The 11553-nt window shown below is 40.4% G+C and overlaps 1 protein-coding gene across 1 annotated transcript; it reads left to right on the forward strand.

Moving 5' to 3' along the window:
* The first annotated feature begins 1771 nt into the window (after window positions 1-1771).
* Window positions 1772-9100, forward strand: LOC110000315 (uncharacterized). The gene is made up of 8 exons (XM_029281562.2): window positions 1772-1842; window positions 2745-3095; window positions 3356-3679; window positions 3869-3991; window positions 4533-4631; window positions 5753-5790; window positions 5886-6026; window positions 6377-9100. The coding sequence occupies exons 1-8, from the start codon at window positions 1803-1805 to the stop codon at window positions 6503-6505; spliced, it is 1245 nt and encodes a 414-aa protein (XP_029137395.2). The 5' UTR covers window positions 1772-1802; the 3' UTR covers window positions 6506-9100.
* The last annotated feature ends 2453 nt before the right edge of the window (window positions 9101-11553 follow it).

Raw genomic sequence — 11553 nt, forward strand, 5'->3', positions numbered from 1 at the left:
TGCTCGTACAGATCTGCATACTTGAAATATCAGTCCAAGTATGAAAAATAAAGTATATGTTGTTAATGTGTACAATTATGTTTGTCAAACATGTTTTCTGGATATATTTACAGCATATTAAAAAATAAAGTTCTTTATTTATTATCAGTGTTTGTTCTTTTGGGTTTTTTGGGATGGTTCTGTGATCAAACTTGCGTTCCAGTTTTCACTGGTTTCAATGCTAACTTTTGTCTCTGCTCAGATCGCCCTATGAGTCAGACCTCTCTGCACCCAGTACCTCCTGCGTCCCTGATGTGCTTTGTATGTGACTGAGGTTTCATCAAGCGGACACATTCAGTGTTAAAAAATGAAGCTGATGCATTTAGTGTAAAATCCTGCAGTTTCTGGAGTGTCCACTAGAAGCTGGCTGCAGAAGCACAGGGAGTCACATACACACCCATTCTAAAAAGCCTGTTTTTACAGCAGAGATGTTTACAGCCTGGTTCAAAAAACCAAATAGGTGTGATTAGCTCATGTCTGGATGGACACACACTGTACGGGGGGTGAATGTTTTGATGACTCATCAGTTTTGATTTGATGAAGGATAAGAGTTATTCACAATAAGGCGTGTAGCTGACCTGATTGACAGGTGGGCGCGGTGTAACGGTTTGTCAGGAGGTTTAAAACCCGCCTCAGCTGCAGCTCTCAGCCTGTCGTTAGGTTGACTGAAAGTTAGACTGAGACAGCATTTCCAGCATGGAGACCGCCATCGATGGGACTCCAGCGCCCCCTGCAGGAACAGACGGGTGACGTCACTCAGGCTGCGTCCATTTATATTTACAGTTTATGGTTTTCACTCAAGGAGTAACCTCTGGTGTTGAAAAATTAAGCTGATGCATGAAGTGCAGAATCCTGCAGTTCCTCGAGTGTCCACTAGAGGCTGGCTGCAGAAGCACAGGAAGTCACATACACAACGGGACATAACATTGGGTTGATTTTGATTGGATGTTGAGCTTCGAAAAGCTTTTTAATTATTAGAAAAATTAATAAAGGCCCCTGAGTGCAGGATGGTTATTTAGATGTAAACCTAATGGTAACGCTTTATTAAAATATATTTGGCAGATGAACATTTAACAGGAACACTGAATTAAAAATGGGATAATGTTTTTTTAACTTCTTTGGGATTTAAATAAAGTTGTTGAAAAAGAAAAGATCAAGTGAACGTAGTTCCTGATCCACACTTCATACCAGTTGGTGGCAGTAATGCATCAAAACATTGTTTGCTAACCGCAAGAAAACACCAAAAAGAAGAAGATCGGGTGAGGCTTTAGAAGACTTTGGCGTGAACTCCTCACTGACTCACACATCAGGTAGTGGTGCAGGTGCAGTCGTCTTTGTGTCCATGAAGTCTCTACGAACCGGATAATCTCAGCATTTTAGCACCCAGCTTATATCACAATGTAAATACACCAGTAACCACAAACAACTGCTCTCTTAAATTATAACAGAATTTATTTAAACAAAGCAACATCAATCCAAAATCAATGAACTTAATTAAACAAATAACTATTATAAACTAATCTAAGCAACAAACATTATCAAGCAAAGGCTTGTGTGTGTGTGTGTGTGTGTGTGTGTGTGTGTGTGTGTGTGTGTGTGTGTGTGTGTGTCTGTGTGTGTGTGTGTGTGTGTGTGTCTGTGTGTGTGTGTGTGTGTGTGTGTGTGTGTGTGTTCTTAAGAGGAGGTATGCCAACAAGAAACGAGAAGTTCCTGGTTTACAAGTGAAGAAGAAGCAGAAGTAGAAAATCATTTGAGTCTCAAACATGGAAGTCCATCACACTGTGATCTTCTTCTTCTTCCTCTGTGAGTATTTTTCTATTTTCTTTTAGTCACTTTCTTTGTTGTTATTTGTTGTTTTTTAATTGGTTTATTATTGGTTACTGAGTGTTTTAATGGTTCAACATGATGATTATGTCCTTAAATAATACAGTAAATACAGTATGTACACAGTTCTTACTGTAATCATTTGTTGAGGAACGATGACCCTCAGTGTGGGGTTAGTTAGTCCTCATGTGGACAAATGATTTTAACGTTTATAACCAAAGTTAAAATGAGGCTTCAGCTGTCCGAGTAATTCACAACCAATGAGTGTCTTCCAAAGTCGAGTTCTTTAAGTGACATATTGAAATGTTGACGTGCTCTGCCTGTAACTGAGTTAACATGTTTGGGTACTTTATCCTGATTTTAAGTTTCAACAATATGCAGCATGAAGGAGATTTTAAAGGTTAATATCAAAACTACATACTTATAGAAACCAGAGCATCACAGCCAAAACATCACCACTAGCATTTAAAAACAAACAGTGCAGTAATGTGGGAATGACTTGCACAACTGACCTGCTGCTTTCTAAATCATTTTGGAATGATTGCATTGAAAAGTGGTTAAAATTATGGACTCTTACAAAACTATTTACCAATGTGTCAAAAGAGGCTCAAGGGCTTTGATAGCCTTTGAAATGTGTGAAAAGATCTTTAAGAGCTTTCTCATTTCTCCTTTTTGAAAAATGGGAATTATGATTTTAACAGAAGTTTCTGTTGAAAGTTTGGGGTTTTGTTGTGGTCTGGACTCTGAAATTGTATATATTTATTGCTCGTATGTATTACGGCTATAGATGCAAACGTCAAAGGTAAGAGTTAAACGTGCAGCAGGAACATGTGGTTACAGGATGTAAAGACAGTAACTTCTGATTCTTCATCTCTTAACAGCTCTGCAGGATGAAAACTTTGGTGTCATTAGTGCAGAAGCAGTAATTTTCTACACAGTATTTGAAGGAGAAAATGTGGAAGTCAGATGCTCGACTTCTCAAGAAACAACTAGAAAGTTTTTCTGCAGAGAAGAATGTAGACAGGAGGACATCATCATACAAACATCTGGTGTCAGCACTCAAAAAGGCAGAGTCAGCATTGAATGGAAGAAGAGACAAAAATCTCGATCCGGAGATGTTTCTGTGAAAATCTCACAGCTGACCAAGTCTGACTCCGGACGCTACAGGTGTGGTCTCGGTTCATCTTTATCAACAGCTTCATACACGGACATTGAAATCATCGTTGTAGACGGTAAGTTTGTACTAAAAACCCTGAAAATGTTTCCTGAACAGCTGAACTATGACAACAACTAATAAACTACTGAAGGCCACAGACTTCTTTTACAGACTGGTTCAACTGGGCAGCTCCCAGTATGTGACTGTATATTGTTGTGATTTCTTGAAGGGGATGCAAAACATAACTGTCTGAACTAGCTCGCAGGTGTCACCTCGTCATTGACTGAAATAGATTCATACACTTTGTAAGAGTTTATTCCTCTTCTCTTTTCACAGCACGGCTGGTAGGAAACAGAAGAGAACCTGTCAGAGCAACAACTGGAGGGAATTTCACAGCAGAATGCTTCTTCTCTTCAACTCTCGGTTTTAGAAGTGCATTCTTCTGCAAGGACAGATGTTTGGACAATTTAATTGAAACAACTGATAAAACAGTGCAGACTGGCAGATATTCCATCAGATATGTACAATTTGAAACTGGAGGATCTGTGTATGTGAGCATCTCACAGCTGACCCAGTCTGACTCAGGACGGTACACGTGTGGTCTGACAAGATATGGGTTCCGTGACCTTTCGTACACATTCGAGGTCTTTGTCGCAGACGGTGAGTTTCTTCTTAAAGTGAAATGAAAATGTTTTGTATGTCAGTCGAGAGCATCTTTAAGTTTTCACAGACAGCTGCTGATATTTTTATCTTCCCATCACTGTGATTTAAAAAATACACACAGAGTAGTGTACAGGTCGTCTCATCAGGATTCCTTCATACGTGTTCATATGCTTTCTTTGTTCACAGTCCCAACAACACCAAAACGTAATTTAATACCCTCAACATCAGTCCCTTTAGCAGCGACAACACCGAGCAACCATGGAGCTGAGATCCCGATACTCACCAAGCAGTCTGGAACAACGACAACAGGTACATCCACACACTGCATGTGTCAAACTCTCACACATCAGAACTAGGAAGAGGTCCAGGATCTTTTTTTAATATATATAAATAATTATATCATACATGATTCAAAATAAATAAACAATTTAAAAAGTCACCAGAATAGTTTCTGAAGGGAAAGATGAACTTTGATTTCAGGGAGTCTGTCGTCCTTCAGTCTGGCTAATAATGAAATGAACAAAATAAAATCAACTTGTCATAGTTTTGAGCACAGACAGTTAAACTCACCAAGTCCAACCTAAGCCCCCTTTACCCCTAATGTGAGTGCACCCTAAAATGAAATTTAAGTTGTCAGGTTAGCTTGGTTAGCTTGGCGCCTAACAGGAACACATAAGAATCTAAGTAAAGAAAGTAGAAGAAACTGTAACAAAGACTTATTATTACACACTATGAGGGAGAATCTAAGAGGCCTTTTGTACCTGACAGTCCACAACTAATGTCATCAACAACCAAGACGTGTCAAAGTAAAACAACCCCCATCCCCCCTTTCCCAACCCTCTTTCGGCAGAAATGTTGCTGTACGCAGGGCTGACCCTGGTCGCCCTGATTGTCCTGTTATCTCTCGTTACGATTATATTCTGCAGGAGGAAGTCTTCAAAACCAAAGGGTGAGGCAACAGGATTTACACACACACGGACAAACTTACACATGCAGGCAACCTAACTACCGTAACTTCCTGTTTCCTATGGTACATGTTAGGGATGCAATACATAGCTCCTTTTTTGGTCAAGGTTTTCACTTCGGTTCTGATGGCCCGGGCTGTATTTTTTGGCTTTCCAATCTTTGGATATTTTTTATTGAAGTGACAGCGTCTTCTTTCAGTTGTTTTCAATGAGTAGAGAGTGTATTACTCACTGTGTGTGACTTCCCCCATCACTCAGAGCGCTCAAGTTAAAAATCTTTCAACTTTTCAGAGAGGTGCTGTTGGCGTCAGTTGTGCTCTTTTCCAAATGTATAATATTCCCTGTAGTTTTTCTGTCGGGATCGTGTCTTGTACCCACATCCTCTTTGCTCCGTGTTTGATTGGGAAATAAACGATCTCAAATATAAAACATACAACAACATAATGTTGACAATGAGACAGAATGGGCGTGCAGCACTTTTCTTCTCAGCGCACAAACGTTTCATGCGAGCGCACAGCCAGCGCTTTTTTGCCCGGAAAAAAACGCTAGAAGGCCACTGGGCCTTAGGCTAATTTTAAAGACTTTATATGCGATTTTTCACACTTAAATATAAATCAAGTCTATCCTCTGAAAATAACTCTGTGAGTCATGACTGTCTACAATGGGTGTAACACCCGAGTCCCACTGTCTGTGATGTTTTCAGAGTTTTCAGAGTCCTATCTTCAGTTTGTTTACATCGCCAGGACGGCCGGCTGACTCCTCCCCTCGTGTATAAAAGTTGTTTAATTGAGGGACTCGAGAAAAGAAGAATAACATACTGTACTCACTGCTTAACTGTGTTTCTAGATCACGCTCATTTCAGGTAAATTTACATGCAGTGTGAAGATACGTGCATAATAAAGATCGCTCGCATTAGCATGCTAACACAACAATGCAGCGCAAGTTGTTTTGGTTTCATGCTGGTGCTCAAGGGCGACATCTGCTGGATCAACAAATCACATAAAGCCTTTAAGGCAAAGCAGAACATGTTTATCAGTGATGGGTCCAATTAAATACTGTGTGTTTCAGTCTTGTGTCATTCTCTAAACACATTCTGCTTTTTTAGAAACTCCAATGGAAACAGAGTTCACATCTGTCACAGAGGTGAGAGTGAGGACATTTCAGCCATTATTATAATTACTGGAGTTTATTGAACAAGCTCTTTTAACTACAATCAAAATGTAATGTTTGTCCTGCAGACCAACCGAGCATATGAGGACCTGAGGGAGGACAAACGGAGAGGATCCCTTCCTTACGAACACGCCGTGTACACCAAACCGAATGGAGTAGAAATCGACCATGAATACAGCACTGTCACTAGAGCCAGGTCTCATCATGCAGTAAGTTTTTGTGTGTGGCACACGTTTTATGGTGTTTTGGGGGAAGGTACAAGTAGATGAGGAGGTAATCAGCCTGAGCAGCCTACAGAGGGAAACACCCAGCCTGGTGTTTTGTTAGCGTTCAAGTTCTTATAGGATGAGTGTATGTCGATCTACTGAAGCTTTATTGTTACATGGACACGGATGTTCAAGGACTGAATCATCTAACCCACCAAGCCACACAAAAGACGACTTTTAGTATGGATTCTACGCACTGTTTTAAATCTTTATTTTAGAGAAAGGACAGAGACCACTTGTCTCTGCAACAGATTCATTGCTGACTTATTTTTATTTTGTCTTTCTTTACCCAGGCTGAAGATGACTCTGGTAACATCACCTACTCTGAGTTGAATTTTACCAATGCTACGACCGCCTCGCTCAACATCGCCCCCAGTGGACGATCTGACAATGTCATCTACTCATCACCTCGAGAGATGTGAGCTCTGATGTGAGCGATGCCCAAGATGATTGGCTGTAAGAGGTGACATATTCTCCTCCTCTTCTTCTTCAGTGTCAATAAGTCTCAGAGCTCCTCAAAACATGTGTGTGAAGTTTCTTGTTCTAAATCCACTCTGATCTGTATTTTATCATGTCAATAAACCCCTCTATTTCAGCCCTGCTCAGAACAGGCTGTTTCTGTGTCTGTACCTTTAAATATGTAAATGAGCTGTGTCTGACCACGCCCCCTCTCTGGAAGGGCTTGGGTGTCTCGGGCTTTCTCACTCCATGTCCTATTGTTTACGGTGAGAAGGCAGACTCAGAGGGCAGAACAAACACCTAGCTGTGGGAGTGTCACCCACCTGGGGGAGGGGCTACTGCCCTTTGTGATGTCATGAAGGGAAAATTTCCAAACTGCCTGTTTGAGCACACATTTTCTGAAAAGTGGAGCAGGAAGAAGACGGAGAGGATGGACTTTTCTCATCATTGGGGAGTTTGTAGACAGACTAGAGACACATATTAGAGGTAGAGGAACATGGTGAAGAGGATTTAGCATCATATGTGACCTTTAATAAGCTTCATTGCTTCTACTGTCACATTTTACATCATACATTAAATAACTGTAGCTAAGATTAAAATGATAACATCTGTTTAATTTGATCTGATTTAATTGATTTGGATTTGATTTGTTTATTCTGAACATGTAACGTAAAACAAAGGTGAACATAAAAAAAAAAACCAGAAAATAAACAATAATTACAAACAGTGGAAAGTATAATTCAGCTATTTTAAGTGACATGGGAAGAAGTAAACACTTATTGAATCCCAACCCCTCTCCATCTGTTCAGCTAGCTTGTATTATATTTGTAAATTAAGATTATTATAAAGTGTAATATAATATGAAAATATTTTTTTGTAGTTTATATTTGTATCTTTTCAATGTTATAAATAAATACATAAATGAGCGACAGATTCTAAATAATACAATAACAAAAACAACAGCAATAAAAAAGAAAACAACAGCAACATCTTGTAAATATTGATCCTTAATTAACTACAAAAGTGTCGCCTCTACTGTTTGCTTCAGGTTAGAGCTACTTTTCTACTTGTACCGTATTTTGAATGTATAGTATGTATATTCCACCTTCAGGTCCCGTTTGTGCTTATGTGTGTAATCTGGGACTATGTGTGTAAGAAGCATGTCTCTCAATAATGGAGTGTAAACCAGAATTCCCCCTCTGGAATTAAAAAGTCAATATCTTCGCTGTTCTGTTTTGTTGTTATTCTTTGTTAAGCTCCTTTGAGTATTTAGAAAAGCGTTATAAAGGTCTGATGCATTATTATTAAAGCTTGTTTAAAAAGAAAAAAACAGCTGGCTTGTTCCATCCAAGCATCCATTATCTATACCGTTTTTTGCCGTTCAGGGTCACAGGGGGCTGGAGCCAATAGCAGCTGGTGAGAGGCGGGGTTACACCCTGGACTGATCACCTGTCAATCACAGGGCTGACATATAGAGACAGACAACCAGACACACTCACATTCATACCTACAGACAATTTAGAGTCAGCAGTTAACCTAACGAGCATGTCTTTGGACTGTGGGAGGAAGACGAAGAGAGCACACACATGCACAGGGAGAACATGCAGACTCCACACAGAGAGGCTCCTGTCAGACGGGGATTCAAACCAGGAACCTCCTCGTTGTCTCTGATCCCTTGTCTCTGACTAATCTCCTGCTGTTGTTTGTTTGTTTGTAAATGTATGCATTGTCTGGGTGGACTGTGAATTGCCCTCTGGGATAAATAAAGTTGTCTAAGTCTAAGGCTGTGAGGAAACAGCGCTAACCACGGCAGCACAGTGCTTTACGTTGTTCCTGTAAAGTCTCCTCAGAGCTCGTCGAAGAGACTTTGAGTCAGTGTGCAAACATTTATTGACACATGTAGTCACATTTCTTTTAAAACATGCCGCAATTTTCAGATAAAGAAGAACAAAGTGTGCAAAGGCCTTAACCCAGAAGCCAACGTGACATCATCACACTGCTTCCTTTGGTGGTATGAGATGAGAAGTAAAAACCCACCGTCTGCGTCTAATCAGTGGTTTGTGTGTTGTCACGTCATCTGGTCAAATTGTGGCAAGAGTTGTCTGTAGCTGTAAATAAAGCTGTCTCATAAATCTTTACACGTTTTCAGCTGCGTGTTTCTGTAAAACCCTGACAGAACTATTAACTCAGAGCAGCTATTTAATGAACCAAACAATAAACTATTGAGTTCTTAGATTGAGGTTTGTTGTTTTCATCCAATGTGGATCCATATTTTTGAGTTGATATCCATGTCAGAGTGAGTAAACTCACCCTGACATGAGTTTGCAAGAAATGTCCGGCATGTGTGTGTATTTCGGCCTATGTGTGTGTTCATGTTCATTAAACAGAGTGTAAAACCCAATTTCCCCTCGCGGTATTAATACAGTATATATATACTTAATAATTATTATTATTTATTAGGATAAGCCCCTTGAGATTTAATTGGTACCTTAAGCTTAAAATAAAGTACTGGGTGTGCCGGTGGTTCTCCATGGAGGCGGCCATGGGTTCGGGTCCGTTCTGTGGCTCTTCCCCCGATTTCTGACTCTATCCCCTGTCCAGTCTCCAAGTAAGGCATAAAAAAACCCTGAAAAAATACACCTTCAAAAAGAAAAAATAACCCTCACTCTGGTAAGTAGAACTGGAAAAAAGCAGCAGAAGTGGATTTACTCAAGAGAAGAACAATTTCTTAAACATTTCAACAACTGTACCTGAGAACAGCTGAATTCCTAAACTCTGTAAGTTCTTATTAATCCCAAGAAACCTTGTCCTTTTGTATTGTTGGTGAATTCAGACCGCTGGGGCAGGCTTATGGATGTGATGTGATGCAGAGCCCGAGGTGCAGTTCAGAAAGATTCCTGCAGGGGGAGACATGTACACACAGAGAGGCAAACAAAGCATGTGTGTGTGTGTGTGTGTGTGTGTGTGTGTGTGTGTGTGTTCTGGATTTCCCTTGTTTGCTTTTTTAAAAACTCTTCACGGCTGGTAGCTCTCGTTAGCCGTCTCCCTCTGTCAATAAAAATGATGCAATCCGAGAAAAATAATTCTTCAATGTGATTCCAAAGAGAGACTTTAGTGATATTTCATCAGTGCATCATGAGGCCGACTTGAAAAACATGAAACCACCGACACAATTTAAGTTTCCCTGCAGCAGTAATCAAGTTTTACGATAAACAGTGATTACTGATGTGCGTGACTTTGCATGTATTACACACAAGCACACACACACACACACACACACACACACACACACAAACATGCATACACAGGACGGAGGAATTGAAAATGCAGGGGCTGAAGGACCGCAGTCTTTCCGTCCCCAAAGCTGATACCTTGGACTGATACTAACACCATGAGGCCTCAGTTTGTAATGCACTGAGATGTTTTATGTTGGGTTTGAGTTTCAGTGAGTTATGTTGGTAGGCTGCATCATGCCGGGCCTGTATACTGTGTAATGTACTGTATGAATCTAATTCAAACCTTTTGTGGAGAACAAAATGTGATAACTGCTTTCAGTTTTGCCGATCATCACAGAGAAATAAAATAAAAAAGTGAGTCTTTTGATTTGAAGATATGTGATTTAAAATAACTTCTTGCTCCATTTAAGAGTTTTGTTTTTCATCATGGAAGGCGTCCACTAAAAGAAAAAATATATATCTGGGCGGCTGTGGCTCAGTGGTAGAGTCAGCCGTCTCCTAAGGTCGGGGGTTCGATCCCCAGCTCCTGCAGCTACATGTCTGATGTCTCCTTAGGCAAGACACTTAACCCCAAGTTGCTCCCGCTGCTTCATCTGCCGCATGTAAGTGTGTATGAATGGTTACTTCTGATGATCACATCACACAGCAGCCTCTACCATCAGTGTGTGAATGTGTAGGTGTGACCTGCGAGGGGTGAGGGGCAGAGAACAAACAGGGAGGCGTCTGATTGGTTCATCAGATTGGTACCTCGTGGCAGACATTAGTTAAAGTTTTTACAGACTTACAAACTGATACAGATGATGGATTTTCTTTGTTCCTTTTTCAGAGAACATGAGTTATTAATTTCTGTCAGGACCTAAAGACAATTTACACCAACATCTGAAAAAGTGGATCTGGAGGAAATTACCAACCCTGACTTTAAGGTTTGACCTCCTGAGTGAAAGGTTAAGTGGTGACTAGTTAACTAGTTTTAATTGGTTCAGGTTCTTTACATGAGATCGGGATGACACTAAAGACGACATTGAGATTTCAAAGTGCTTTTGTTATTGGGATCACGGTTTAGCTCGAGCCGTGTGAGCTGTTAGTGTGAGATCAGATTCAGGTCAGACATTAGGGAATGAAGATAAGTACAACCGTGTGTGTGTGTGTGTGTGTGTGTGTGTGTGTGTGTGTGTAGAAGTGTGTTTAACAAGGAGAGGACTCATAAGACTAATGGCTCTCGTTGCCTTACAGGATTTATTAATGTGTAATTTAATAAAAGTGTAAACCCTTCAACATGTCCTCATTTCTTTCTCATCTCCCTCACTCACTGCTTGCTCTCTCCTCGCTCTTCTTTTTAACCAGGGCTGACAAACGATTACACATTTTCATCGCGATTAATCACGTTTTTAATCGCATGTGTGTAATTCCATTATTTCCGGTTTGAAAATAAAAAATGTCAGGGTTGTATTTTGAATTTTCCAGCTGTTTTTTGTCACTTCACTCACAGCGCTCTTGGTTGAAAACAGTTCAACTATATTGGAACAGCGCGACGCTCATCTATGTCACTTTTCCCTCACCGACCAATCAGAATAAAGATGGGGCGGGACTTACAACATCAGCTTAGTCAACAACAATGGCAGACTCGTCTTTTGGAGAGAACAGTTGTCAGGTGTAGAGCTGCTGCTGATGTCAGGACATGACTCCTTTACATCGTCTTCATGTTTTCTTGGTGATATTTTCCTTGAGCTATCTTCAACACACCTAACAGACAATACTGAGGGCAGCGGAAGGTT

The sequence above is a fragment of the Labrus bergylta genome, chromosome 12, assembly GCF_963930695.1.
Source record: "Labrus bergylta chromosome 12, fLabBer1.1, whole genome shotgun sequence".
NCBI lineage: Eukaryota > Metazoa > Chordata > Actinopteri > Labriformes > Labridae > Labrus > Labrus bergylta.